The 15,153-nt window shown below is 35.6% G+C and overlaps 1 protein-coding gene across 3 annotated transcripts in view; it reads left to right on the top strand.

Moving 5' to 3' along the window:
* The window catches only part of LOC129743992 (uncharacterized), a 157,342-nt gene that overhangs the window by 134,102 nt on the left and 8,087 nt on the right, over positions 1-15,153 (top strand). For all 3 annotated transcript variants that reach the window (XM_055736268.1, XM_055736269.1, XM_055736270.1), the window contains exon 3: positions 8,651-8,916. In XM_055736268.1, the coding sequence (XP_055592243.1) occupies positions 8,651-8,916 (266 nt within the window). The remainder of the gene's footprint in view (positions 1-8,650; positions 8,917-15,153) is intronic.

Here is a 15,153-nt window from a genome sequence, read left to right as displayed (position 1 = left end):
ATAAAACTTTATTCAAAGAAAGGTAACGTAATGGTTTGAAATAACTTCTGTGCAGTTTCAGATTTTGAAAAGTTTATGGTATTTCTCTTCAACTGAAAAGAAGGCATTTCAAGGCATTTAAAATAAGCTTGCCAGATAGTCCGGCTTTATCCGGACTTGCCCGGATATTTAATACAAAATTTGGGAAAGCTCCAGGCTGGCCCGGTTGCCCGGATTTTGTCGAAATAAGCCTTTATTTGTTTCCGGATCTATTTTCTTTATTTATTAAGCCTTAAATACGATTTAAAATCGACAACAAAAAATCAATTCTTGAATTTTGTTGAATTATAATTCTGGCAACCTTAAATTAAAAGATGAAAACGCTCTTGTAGATCTACTGGTGTACCAAAGTCTAGTCCGTATACCCTTGAATTTTCAAAATTTTCCACTCCGTGGAAATGTTTATTAAATAATAGAAGTTGACGTCTAATTTTCTTATCCTTCGTTTAACAGTTATTTAATATTCACTCACTACCTACAGCCCTATTTTTGTTTTTGCTGAAAAAATCCCGGAACGTTTGTTTTATGATTGCATACAACTTAAGTTCTACAAGAAACTTTAACTTAAAAAAAAATATTTCATTTTTTTTAAAGTTGCACAACCACACGGACTACAGACCTTTAGCTCGGTACATTTTTGTTTGAAAATATTGAATATGTTTGTCGAGTTTTAATCGTTTTGCCTTTCCCATTAGACTAAGCATTTCAGCATTTTTCCAGCACTTGCCGGGTAATTCTGAGATATTTTTTTCTTGTAAAACCCGGAAAAAACAAGAAATTTGATTTCAAATTCTCTAATGCAAACTTTGGCCATATCCGGACAAATCTGGGCAAAATTTATTTTTTATAAGAATAAAATTTTATGAATGTACCGGGTTTGGAGTATTTAACCAACGTTGTTGTGCCTCCTACAGTCTGCAACCTCCATGCTCAGTTTACATCGCTGAGTTGGCAGCTATCCATTGGGCCCTTGACAGTGTAGCCTCACAACCGGTTGAACAATACTATATAGTAACGGATAGTCTCAGCTCTGTTGAAGCAATTCGTTCAATAAAACCGGGAAAGCACTCACCGTATTTTCTCGAGCAGATACGGGTTTCTTTGTGTGCTTTATCAAGACGTGGCTTTTCCATCACCTTTGTCTGGGTCCCTTCACATTGCTCGATTGTAGGCAATGAGAAGGCAGACTCTCTGGCAAAGGTGGGTGCGTTGGAAGGCGACACATATCATCGCGAAATCGTCTTTGACGAATTTTACTTTTTGGTCCGACGAAACTCTCTTGTCAACTGGCAGCGCAAATGGGACGAGGATGAGATGGGTCGGTGGCTCCACTCGATTATCCCAAAGGTAAGCCTTAAACCCTGGTTTAATAGGTTGGACCTGAGTCGGGATTTTATTCGTATATTTTCCCGTCTCATGTCCAATCATTATTCCTTAGACGCGGTACTCTATCGTTTTGATATTGCTGGCAGCAATTTGTGTGGTTGTGGCAAAGGTTACCACGACATTGAGCATATTGTTTGGTCGTGTGAGGTCCATCTTGTCGCCAGAACGAATTTTATAGACTCCCTCAGGGCCCGAGGAAAACCACCTACTGTTCCAGTGAGAGATGTACTAGCTGTGCTAGATTTGGACTACATGTTTGAAATCTACCTTTTTCTAAAAGCTATCGATCTTCGCCTATAACTCTATTTTATTTTCATATTTCCCTATCTATCTTCTTTTTCTTCTAAAAAAGTGCTAAGCTAAGAAAACGGTTGTAAAAACAAGAAAGCGAGTTTGGCTCCTTAAAACTTAATTGTATGAGCCGTTTCAAATAAAGAATTACTAAAAAAAAAGAATAAAATTTAAAGAATGATAGGCAGGCTTCGGACGACTCCCGAGGTGTCACTCATAAGTGCAAGAGCAAAGCTTCACAAAGAGGAGTGGAACCCACGCTCTTGTGAGCGCTAAAATGCACACACTCTGCTCTTGCTTCCCGAAAAATAAATATTCAACACACACTTACATGAGTGATGTGTGCTCCGTCATTGTAGCTCTCAGAGCGTGCTCTTAGGGAAATGAAGTGTGTTTTTTTAGGAAACCGTCCTTTCCATCATGTGCATATCATAAAAAGACGATCATTAATGGAATTCTTCAGGCAGCGCTTTGAAAGTAAAACGATAGGAAAAATTCACTTGAAACATTGATTGTTCTTCGTTACAATTTCTAATTAATTTTGAAGAAACTCTGAAAAATCCGTTTTCGGACATGAAAATCAAAGCTAATCATTGCTCAATTAGACTTTTTTGGTAAATTTTGGAAATAATGATAATAAATCCGGGCAAAAACCGGGCAGTTTTTCCTAAAATTTGGGTATTCGCCTTGAGTTTTTCCTTGAATATTCGGGAAAGCCCGGTAAAACCGGGAAATTTCTTCTATTCTGGCTAACACATGATCTTTTAAAAAAAAATATTGCAGAATGATGGTAAATTTTAGACCTTCAGCTTTAAGATATTTGAAATAGAAAACACATAAACCAGAGATTTCTGACACTTACAGAATGATAATTTTTCGAAAAATAGGTCCATCTCCAGTTCTCTCAGCTGTAGTTTTTAACAATTGCTTGTCAAACAGTTATCATTGGTATAGATCAATTGTTTTCAAAGTGGTTCCTACCGTCCTCAGGGAGGCGTAGAGATCATCTAAGGGGGCGGTGAGTCAAATTTTGAATTTTAGGGGGCGTTGGAAGGACTCAGGGGAGCGGTGAGGCTCTATTGATTTTTGATACCAAAACTTATCGTTCTTCTTGAATCTTCAGTAATGTTTGATTTGCGCTTCACAGGCTAATTTTAACACTTTACAAGTTTAATCTGTAATTTTGATTTTTGAAACATTTTTTCTTCACCTCTATTCAGTGGTTTGTTATTTTACATTTTTATTGATTTTTCTCTCTAATTAATCTATCGCTATTATAGAAAACCTTGATCATAAATAAATTCTCGAGTCTATTTTAAACGACTACTGAACGAAATTATTATAAGAGGAGCCTACACTTACGTTGTTCAGGGATAATTTAGCTTTGCCTTTCTATCAGCTGAATGAATGAGAAATGAATATTTAAATGTTGTGTACGCGTCTTGTTCATTCTATCGCTTGAAAAAATGTGAAATAATTTTCTCGAAACTTCAAGATACGGAGCATACATTATACTTATATTTTTCGTGGAAATTCCAGCATTTTTGAAGCGAGGTCTGACGAAGCCCGAATAAATCTGCCCTCATTAGATTAAGAATAAAATTTCTGGAATTCACTTTTAATTATTTTGTAAAAAGTTCAGGTCTGTAGATATTGTCCAGTAAATAACAAAATTGTAAGTTCTTTTTTATATTTTTGTCCTAAGAAATACATAAGTCTGAAATCTTGGAAATATAATGAAATCATTATTGTTCTAAGTTTTATTGAAATTTTAAGTTTTGTGTATCTTTACAGTCCCAACACAATTCAATAGAAATAGGAAGTAAGCGAACTATCACTTAAACTTTGAACTTCTACTGCTCCTTACTCTGATATTTTTCATCCTAAATTATATAGAAATCGCATTTTTGAATCCAACCCTAAAATATTGTTCCTCGAGTTACTTTCGATCCAATCGATGTTACTTTTCTGAAATTTCTCTATGTTCACTTTATTTTTCAAGAATTACTTTGCAAAATTTAAAAAAAAGGTGTTGCGCAGGTTTTGAGATATTGCAGTTTGAGCGTAAAAAAAACCTCAAAAAGTCCGATTTTCGTAGAACCTCTGTATCTTTAGTCATACATATTATGGAAAACGAGGGGACTGTGCTCAGTCATAGTCAATCTATTTATTGTAGGAAATTTGAACAAATAATATCGCCAGAAAAAAAGAGTTATGGAAGTTGAAAGTTGAAAGTTAGTGGCTAGATTTTCACAAATGTCATGCTAAGGGGGGCGGTGGGCTAGAAAATTCAGCAAAAGGGGGCGGTGCATGAGAAAAGTTTTAAAACCACTGGAATAGAATGTTAGATTCACATATATTTCAAATATTCTGCGCAAAAAGTAAATAAAAATAATGATTCGCTTTGGTTTTTTGCTGATTTTGATAAACAACGTCTAAAAGTGAGGTTTCTTCAAAGAGGGTTTACAAAATTTAATTTTTTATCGTTCCAAAAACAAATTCTGTTTGAAACAGACATGTATGTTTATAAAAACAGGCATAAACTTTTTTTTCAATAATTTTTCCGTTTATGTATTTATTGCGTGAAAAAAAAATTTAATAGAAAAATAAACTCTTTTGAAATGATATTTTTCGAAATAACCTGTCAATAAAATTCAATTCTAAATTTCTTGACACACTGAAGTCCCGATTTTAGCTGAAAGCGTCTCAAAACCCCATTCTTTTTCTCAATAAAAATAAAACAGTTTTATTCAATAGACCAGATTTACTTATTTACTCACAGCTCCATTTTGAAAAATTTCTGAACTCACAGCCCTCCGCTTGGTAAATTTCGTGAAAATGATATTGTCGAAGAAATTTGTGTCTGATTATTGTGTAATAATTTTTTGTGTGTGGTACAAGGCTCAAAACTTACCCAAAAATGTATCATTATGTTTCCAATTTCAAAGAAAATTTGAAAAAAAAATTCTAGTTATTCAAAAATAACTATATATTAACAAAACATAATAAAATAATCAAATCTCGTTCAACTGTTCACAACTTAGTCATTTCATTATACAGAAAACAAACAACAGGTCTGCTACATTAAACAAAAAAAAAAAACAATTGAATTCAATATTCTTGGATAATAACTGTTACGCTTCTCCATAAGATTTTTTCTGCAGCCGTTGAAAATCAAGTCGAGAATGAGTTTTATATCTATATTTTAAATTGCATGGTAACAATTGAATTGATACATAAAAATTAACGATGATGTAAAGTAACAATCGACAAAACCTCTATTCTGTGAAAAATCTTCAAAAACTCGAAAAACATATTGTTTGTGATTTCTTCAATTTTGAATGTGAAATGCCAAAACCTAAGCACCCCTGAGCCTTTCCAATGCCCACCAAATTCAAAATTTTGCTCACAACCTTCTTGAAAGATGTCAACGCCGCTCTGGGACGGTAGGGACCACTTAGAGTACCTGCCACAGAATTAAGAAGATGCAGTTAAATTTTGGAATCACACAAGTTGTTTTAAGATGTCCAATTACACACGGCTTACGTTTTTACCAATTATTCTATTTCTTTGATTTTTCCACCTATCAATACTTCCATTCCTGTCCTAAAATTCTACTTCGAATTTCAAAATTCGCCGATATGTCAAAATACAATAAGAGAATATAAATATGGAAAGCAGATAGCTGATAAACTATTAAACCTACTTTAAAACTAAAAACTGATTTTAAATCTTTTTACTAACCTTTTTCCAATCAAAGTTTCAGGTTTTGTAAAGGTTTTCTAGATTCAGAAAAACAATGCTTCAGAAAAAAATAAAAAATAATTATTAAGGAACACTTAGGTTATTTAAATTAAACCATTTCTTGAAAGCCTTTATTTTCTATATGTTTGTAATACTTTACTAATGCACAAATTTACCAATTTCCAAATTTCCAAATTTCCAAATTTAATCTTTGAATATCAGAAATGAGAGCTGGTAGAATTAAATAAATGCATATTTGAATTCAACACGCCCAAACCAGTCAAAACCCAGTTTTTAAACTTCTTTGCATCTCTGAAAAATGTGTATTTTGTTGCCATGTGCTGTCAGAAATAGATTCTTCATTTTATGATTTATAAATAATATGTTGAAAATAAATTTAGAGAAATATAAAATAATGTGACCACCAAAAAATAAAAGATTGCTGATTTCCTATTATTCTAAACGAAGGGTTAAAATTTCATTTCACCCATTTCAGATTAAATAAAAAAAATTTTGGATGTGAGCCTAAGTGCAAAGCATAAGAATCACAAATCATAATTTTATTCCAGAATTTAGAAAAAAAATCCTACGACCAAAATTTACAATAAAATATGAACTTCAGAGTTGATAAAAACAACACGATAACTCGGGTTCGCTATTCAGAAAAATAAATAAGGATGAACCTAAATTATCAAAGTTTTAAAAGAAATTTTATCATTAAAATTTCGTTATGTTAATCTTGCGCTAACCTTGATATGAAGAAGCTCAGGAACAAAAGATATTTTAAAGATATCTCAAAATGTTCTTCTTCTCAATAACAAGTGTATTGTGTACTTTCATTTAATACATTTATAATTAGAGATTACTAACGAGCTGATAAGTCGATAATAATTTCACTCCTTGGAATACAAAATACGAAAATCAATGAGACTAAATGGGTGGAGAAGGGGCTATTTGCAGGACTACCCACCGTCCCCTCTCCCTCCCCCCAACATTATGAACCTTTTTTCACTAGATATTGAAGTAGGTTTTATTGAAAGTTTTTTAATTTTTTGTTTTTTTTGCAAAACTCGATAATCGATCAAGCCAATCAAATTTAGAATGCGAGGGTATTTAGGTGAACGAAATGATTCCAAGATGGTTTGAAGGCCTTTCCACCATTCATTAGGGACACAGCAAAAAGGGAGGAGCGGGGCTCCTATAAATTTTTTGACTTAACTGGAGAAATAATCGAGCAAATGGAACTAAATTTGGCATGGGAGCATATATGGACACGGAAGAAAACTTTATGGTTGTTTGAGACCCCTCCTTGATCCCAATGAACAAATAGGAAAAGGGAAGGTGGCATCAGAATTTGTTTTAAGATCCCGACATCTTCAGTTGAAATGCACCGAAAATTTGATATGGAATTGTATTTTGATACGAGTAATGTGTCTTTAATTATTTGGGACCCTAACCTTCATCCATTGAGTGAGATAGGAAGAGGAAACGGGAGCTCCATACTTCATATCTATAGAATTAGTCACAGGAAAGGAACCAACTTAAGTAGGGGAGAACATTTGGGATGGAGAAATGTTTCTATGAAACCCTCTATCATTCCAATGGGGGATGAATAGGGAAGAAGGGGGCTCTGATTTTTTTTTTTTTTTTTTCAAAAAACCCGATAACGTTTTAAGCAACTAGGGCCATACTCATCATAGGAAAGTATATGGAAATGAGAATTTTAAAATTTTCCTTTCTATTCAGGCTGAGATAGAAAAGGGAAAGGAGTTCACCCATGCTTTTTTATGAGAAAAGTTTTCTTGATTACAAAACAGGAGGACGTTCAAATTTTTAATGCCTCGGAATCATACTGTATGGATAAAGCCCAAGATAAGAAGAGACTTCTCAGAATCTCACCTAATACTGGAATACTCGTCAGAATATTTCCGCAATAATATTAATGAAATGAAATTGAAATGTCCTAAGTATTTGTCAATTATGAATAATTTAAATAGATCCAATAGTAATATGGGATATCATTTCTGGTGGTTCTTGAGAATCTTTTTTATGTTTTCGTAAAAGTACGAAACCTGTTCACTGTCAACGATACAAACCGTTAATCTTACTCTCTAGGTATTTTGTTATTAAATAATAAAAACAAATAACATAAGCACAGGTTTTCGAGACGAAAACATCCTGCTCGTCGTGATCTGTCGATCTGCTGATCAAACATACATACATAGCTGGTAGGTTTATGGAAGATTTGAATATTTAATTGTCTCCGAAAACAAGAATCGAGAATCAATGCCACGCTTCAGCAGCTCGCGACCTACCGCTATCGGAGATCATGGAATTCATAACTAAGACATCTCTCGGCTGGAAACATGTTGGTCCGATGACAGACAGTTGATTTGTTACTGTGTCATCTGGCATGATTCTTATAACAGGTGAACTTAGGGTGGTTCAAGATGGTTCATGATTTGTTTTCCGAACGATATACAAATTTAGATATTTTATTAAGAAATGATAAACCGTATTTGAATTTTTCTGAAGATTATTTTCGAAAGTTTGAAATGTGTTATTTGAACACCCTGTCGTTCTCTCAAAAGATCGTTCTAAACGATCAAGATTATAGAGAAAAAATTCTCGCCGTACCTTGAAGTGACAGTTGTCACCGGCAGTGATCGTATCTGTCGCCCGTAAGCGTCGAGATTTACAGGCGCGTGAAAAACGTGATTGTGCCGCTTCTACCAAATCAGTAGAACGGAATTGATAAGCTTGTTGAGAGCTATTTTCTCCGTCTAGCTACATATTCGCCCTGAGATCCTGACGACACTTGTTGGAATCCGGTTTCGACTAAACTAATCAACGGATCGGTGTGGGAATTGTACCCAACTACAGATCTACCAGTAGACGAGAGACTCAGACAGCTACATTTTAGCGTAACGTAGAATCTTCTCTTGATTGGGGCGAGTATCGGCCGGTGTGTCACATTGGAACGTTAGAAAGGTCAAGACCGACTGGTAGTTTTTTAACTGATCATCCATTGGCACATCCCCTTGAATTAAAAAGGTTTTTTCTTGATTGTTTTTAAAAGTAATTTCAATGATGAACTCGCAGACATCAACGTAATAAAATAGCAACCTCCTGAGAACACTTAAGCGTTTATGCAAAATTTCATTTCCGTTTAATTTATTTTTCTCCGCAGAATACCATGTCTAGTCGCCTTCATCACAATCCTGTCGATCGCTAGCGGGGCCGATCTCAAAGAGCGAGCACGTGCTGCACTGCTGCTAGAAAAGTCCTCAGCCACACCGGGAGCACAGCCGGCCAAATGTCGGGTACTACTTCCGCAACCCTGTCCACCGAGCAAGTTCCGGTCCGCGTCCGGCGAATGCAACAACTTTAACCACCGCTACTGGGGCGCCCGCGGGGATCCCTTTATGCGGTTGCTGGATCCCGACTATGCCGATGGTGAGTCCTTTTTTTTATTATTTTTAGACTAGAATCAATATGAGGTTTTTTCTGTAATATCTATACTGGGATTAAGCCCATGTGATAAGCCTTCGACCATTATATCTATGGCCAAAGATCTAAAACACTGTTTCGGTTCCAAAGAAAATAATTCAAGAACAAAAACTTTTATGGGCAGTTTTTCACGGTCATGAATGACGAGAAGAATTTGTGCTGGATTTTTTGAAAAAAAGTTTATATAAGATTTTTTTTCCAAATTTCATGTAAACTGAGGGTTTGTGTAGAAATTTTTCCAATTTCTTTTTTTCTTCGTTTAATTTGCTGCTTAATCTTAACCATATGTTGTTCGTCTGGAGATATTTAAATCAATGCAAAGCTGACATTTATGGTTCTATAAATATAATAAGAACAATTTCGGTGGATTAAGATCTCACTATTAAAGTCTTCATTTTAAAAATCATAGAAACGTCCTCCAGTAGTGTCAAGGATAATTATTATTTTAATAAGTTAATTAAAAATGAAATGTTAATATTTATTTCTTACAAGACATGAATCTCTGAAACTGTTATGTTGTTTTATATCATAATGAAATTTATAAAAACAAATATTCAATGTTTTACTTCCACAATTTTCGTCGACTGATTTTAGTTAAACTGCAACAAAGTCAAAGTAAAGGTCTAAAGAAAGATTCAAAACATGTAAATTATCTTAAATCAGTTTAAAATTATTACGAAGACACCGAAATTGCTGTAACACTGTACTCCGTTTTCTATATTGGTTGTTTTAAAAATAGAAATGAAGGTATTGTTTATAAATATGAATATTGAATGTGAATCCCAAACCTTCACTTTACCGAGAAGAGTAGAACATTGAAAGCAGAAACTCATGCTAGATGCTTCAAATGAATTTTTTTTAACTGATTTTGAAGATCATGTTCTGTGAATTGAATCTGCAATCAAATAAAAAATTTGAAATAATTCTTATCACATCTTAAACAATTATTCTATGTTTTTGACAAAAATATCTTAATTCTTTTCGAGTTAAACGTGGCGTTTGCTGTGCACTGATCCAGCATTACCAAATGTCATAGAATTTCTTAAAATGAAAATTTAAAAATTTAGCCCAATATTAACACCCTAAGTAAAATTAAAATAACTACGAAATTTGTGACAATTTGATACAATAATTTATGATCTGTTACACATATTCTGTGACAAAAAAAAATTAACTCAATCACCTTCGAAACTGCAAATCTTGCAAAGATTTCGTAACATTGATAAGTAATTTGAAACTGATTTTATGATCGTAATCTAGGGCTGTTTTAATTTTTATTTATTTCCATTTTTTGACCGATTTTTTTAATATGTAAAAGAATGTGGACTGTTCATAAAAATTCTGGATTTGCATTGAATTCTGAGCAAAGTTTTAAACTCTCGAATCAACAAAATCCATGAACATCATATACTATCAACTGGGGCATAACGCAACACTTCTCAACTTAAATGGTTTCCAAAAACTTGTTGTCCACTAATAATCATACCGCTTGTACATCAAAGTTTTTAAGGTTGATGGGATATCAAATTGACGTAGTCAGAACTATTATTGGTTTCACCAGTTATTTTAAATTCACAAAAACATGCGATTTTCACCCTACTAAGGAAAAGGGATAAGTTACAACAAACTTTGTTTTTGATGATAAATCTAATGAAAACGTTTGACAATTTATAGTTTTTTATTTATTTGTGATGTCATTACGCATAAAGAACCAATTGCAGTAATTTTTTATTTTGTTTGAGTTAGATTTTACATTTTTTCTGTCAAAAATGTGTTTGAAGAAAAAGCATAAATGGAAAAGCATAAGTTTTAAAAAAAGCATACATTTAGGGGTAAAAATACTTCAAAGAAATGTACTAGCTATAATCATAAAAAATAATGTTTAGATGGATGAAATTTTTAAATTAAAAAAAGCATGATGTAGAATGATCATAAGCGCCGATGTGGTCTAGCGGATAGGCTGGCGCGATTCTGGTTTTGGTATGCCAGGCGTACTGGGTTCGATTCCCGGTATCAGCAAGAAAACTTTGGGTTCGAATCCCATTAGTGGCTGACAGGTAAGATGTGCTTCCTCATATAACTGACTATATAATAAGAATGTTCGCTGTAATCGCTAAGGCTACAACAGCTCTATGGGTCTGCCTCAAAGGAGTAGGGAAAAAATGGGGACTACAGCCGAAAATTATCTACTGGATATTTGCAGCTATTATAAGACCCAAAATCTCTTATGCCTCCTTAGTATGGTGGACCAAAACTATGCAAATTACGGCCCAGAAAAAACTAGCGAAGCTCCAAAGACTAGCAACGCTAGCTATAACTGGCGCAAAGCGAAGCACACCGAATGAGGCTCTAAATGCACTACTAAATATTCTGCCTCTGCATCAATTCATTGAGTTAGAGGCGGAACGTAGTGCCTTGAGATTCTCCAAACACAAAACTCTCTATGAAGGAGATCTTACAGGACACCTCAAAATCCTAAAGAAATTTAAATTAAACTCACTTATTGTGAAAAATGATGACTGGATGGAGCCCATTTTCAACCTAGACATACCATACAATGTAACTATCAATGATAGGGACGTGTGGGAGTCAGGTGGACCTGCGGTTCCTCCCAGATCGATCCTATTCTTCACTGATGGGTCAAAAATGGATAAAAGAACTGGGGCAGGGGTTTTCGGACCTAGACTCAGGATCTCAATTCCTATGGGAAACTGGCCAACAGTATTCCAAGCTGAAATTCAAGCAATTCTAGAATGCACTTTAGCCTGTTTGAAAAGGGGATACAGGTACACAAGTATCTGCATGTTCTCTGACAGCCAGGCTGCTCTCCGAGCACTAAGTACGTTCACATGTTACTCCAAACTAGTTTGGGAGTGTATAGTTGCACTAAGAAACCTGGCCATAAGGAACAGAGTATCTTTATTCTGGGTACCAGGCCACTGCGGTATCCTAGGGAACGAAGAAGCAGACCAACTAGCTAGGGAAGGATCTCAGGGACTGTTGATTGGACCTGAACCTTTCTGCGGAGTATCGAGAAGTGCCTTGACTATGGAGCTCAAGAACTGGGAAAGCACCACTATTGTTTCCAACTGGAAAACAGCGGAGGGAGCAACTCAGGCAAAAAGATTCATTGAACAAAGCGCACGACTTTCAAAAAACATGTTGAACTTAAGTAAGCACGAATTAAGTACTTACACAGGTCTCTTGACCGGACATTGTCCTACAAAACAGCATCTCAAAAGGATAAACATAATTCTGAACGATGACTGTCGGTTCTGCGGGTTCGAAAAAGAAACTGCAGAGCATCTTCTATGCAACTGCTGCGCCCTCCTTAAGAGGAGAGAGCGTGTTCTTGGGGCAAAGTTAATAAGCGCACAAGACATATGGTTGCATATCAGCCCTAAGAAGGTTATATCATACATCTTTGATATTATACCCGATTGGGATAAAATGCTTAGTCAGCAATCAACTGTCACTCTAATCAATAGTGCAGGTGAACCTGACAGCATATAGTAACGCGGGATAAACACCACAATAGATCAACTACTGGTCGCAGTGGGCTCTCCCCTACAGGGGAAAAAAAAGAATGTTCAGTCAGCCAGCCTGGCCAGCTGGCCAGGTATATACACGGATGCCGGAATACCTGTAAGTAAACTAGCCCACATGATTGATTCGTTCTTCCAAAAATATATCTACATCAACACAAAATATTCATCCATAACAGTTCATACGAAGCCATGGGGTCCGGTTATGATGTACGCGTTGCTTTGGAGATTTGGCAAACCTAATTATCTAAAGAATGCATGTGAGCACATACTTAGGCAGAAACTGCGGTGAATCCGTGCACCCATGATGGATAAAATATGGTATACTTTGTCGAATAAATAGGTATTTGACTTTCTGGTCAAAAATCATTTATGTGAAGTCAGTAATTATGCCACATTTTGATTACTGTTCTACAATTCTACTTCAAGCCTCAGACACACAAATAAAGCGATTGCAGAAAATCCAAAATAAGATTATGAGAGTTGTGACACGTTGCAACCGGTACACGCCTAGTGCTCTTATGCTTGACATGCTTAAATGGCTGTCTGTGAAACAACGAATTGCTTATAATAGCCTAATGTTTGTCCATAAAATGAAAATTGGAATGTTACCTTCATATTTGGCTCGAGATCTACAGTTTGGAAACGATATTCACAGTTACAATACGAGAAGGGCATGTGATTTTAGACTTCCATTTGCTAAGAAAGAAATGACGAAACGATCTATATTCTACAACAGATTGAAGATGTATAACAGCTTGCCGCAAGACATCAAAGATCATTTAAATATAAAAAGCTTCAAAAGAATGGCAATACTATATGTGAAGACAAATTTTTAAGATATGCAAGAATCCCAAATGGGATCTTAATAATGTGATGGAAATATGATATCAGCCATATAATCTGTACAGTGATGGACATACGCGGGAGTTGATAAGACGACCAAGTAGTACAGAAAATGACAAAGAACTGTGTAAACAAATATCCAAAGGATAAATTGTCCCTCCCACTTCAAATGATGCGTATGGGGTGGAGGGAGGACCCAAATGGGCCTCATGAGACCATCACAAATAAAAACCAACTTACATACATAAAAAAGCGTGATGTAGAACTATGATATCCCAGCACATGGGAACGAGATTTAAAAGGTGAATCGTTGATTTGCATATTGATGCATTTAAGCTCAGACTGGTAACTGAATTGTAAAAATATTTATTTAACAAAATGGATGATTGTTCGAAAAATAAGTTTACACCAGCAGTGTTGGTATACAGGGTCCGGCAATTGAAGTGCTACATTGAACTGACAAATCATTTGATCAAAACAAAAACTTTTTCTTTCAAATTTAATACGAATTACAACAAAACAGATCATATTTTCAAAATCCATTGGCATCTTTCGATTTTTTTGTCTTTGAGCTTTACAATTCGCTGCAGAAGCTCAAGGCACATATTCTAAAAAGACCGCAGGTGGTTTTTGTGGTATTTTATCCCAGGACTCAACTAGATGGTGCTTCAGAACTTCCAACCCGTCATGTTTTGTGGAGTACACTTCAGGCTTCTGTATACGCAAGACAGCCAAATTCATAGGGTTCCGGTCCGGCGAACTCCCCGACCACTCCGTACTCGAGATTAACCCTCGAAAAAAAATTCGCACACAAAAATTGGGACCTCTTTCTTTGGTAATCCAATGTGAAGTTCTGCTGAAAAACCACCAGCCAACCAAATTTGGGCAGGGAAACAAATCGAACCGATCTGATAATGATAACTGGTTTATCACTTGTGTAACACTTAGCGATAAATTTTAAAAACTGATGACTTCTCATCCCTTTCCAATGCCGATCAAGATAACTCGTTCGAACTTTGCTCTAGTGGGCATCAGATTTCTTGATGTGCGCCCCGTGCGATTGTTGGTATTTTTTGTTGGTGCGTCTACCGGTCGGGTCGGCCCGGCACCTTGTGCATCAAGCAATTGTTGGTGTCCTCCTTGGGTGCCAGCAAATTGTTGTTGCTTATCCTTAACGTTACAAGAGACGATAAATTTGAATCGGAAAGGGCAACTTATCGGGAGAAAAATTGAAGTTGATAAGCGCTAGGTATAGTGTTCTTGAGGATGAAAATCTCTCTCACGGGTATTTTGATCGGCAAATTCTATCGGAGGATAACGATTTTTGGATTCCCTGTTTTCGATACCTAAATTGATTGATCTACACCTCTTCAGGGTGTTCGGTTGATCTGCACCAGGAAAGTACGGGCGATTCCGACCCAGACCTTTAATAAGACAGATTTCTGTCGTCTTGTGGCCTTTAATACGTTTGCGCCTTCGCCCTTTCTACCCGCTCTTGCTTCTGTTCAAATGAGAGGTCTTGAAATCTTAGAATCTTGTAAGGCTGGGCCTAAAGATCATCTTCCAAGATCCGACGGCGATTTTGATCCGGTGTATTAAAATCTATCGCCAATTTAGTGTTACTACGCAAATAAATTCTCTCAGGGTGCATCTTGATGATCTTCACCATGGTAGGTGTCGCCACTGTAGCTTGGGTACTTCTGATCTCCAGGTATCTTCCAAGTGCGAGCCAAAATTTAAAAAAATACATACACTCATTGGACAATTCACGAAATATGTCTTTCTACCGTTT

This window comes from Uranotaenia lowii, chromosome 2, assembly GCF_029784155.1.
Source record: "Uranotaenia lowii strain MFRU-FL chromosome 2, ASM2978415v1, whole genome shotgun sequence".
Lineage (NCBI taxonomy): Eukaryota > Metazoa > Arthropoda > Insecta > Diptera > Culicidae > Uranotaenia > Uranotaenia lowii.
Note: the sequence above shows the minus strand (reverse complement) of the source record. Positions and strands in the feature narration are given on the sequence as shown.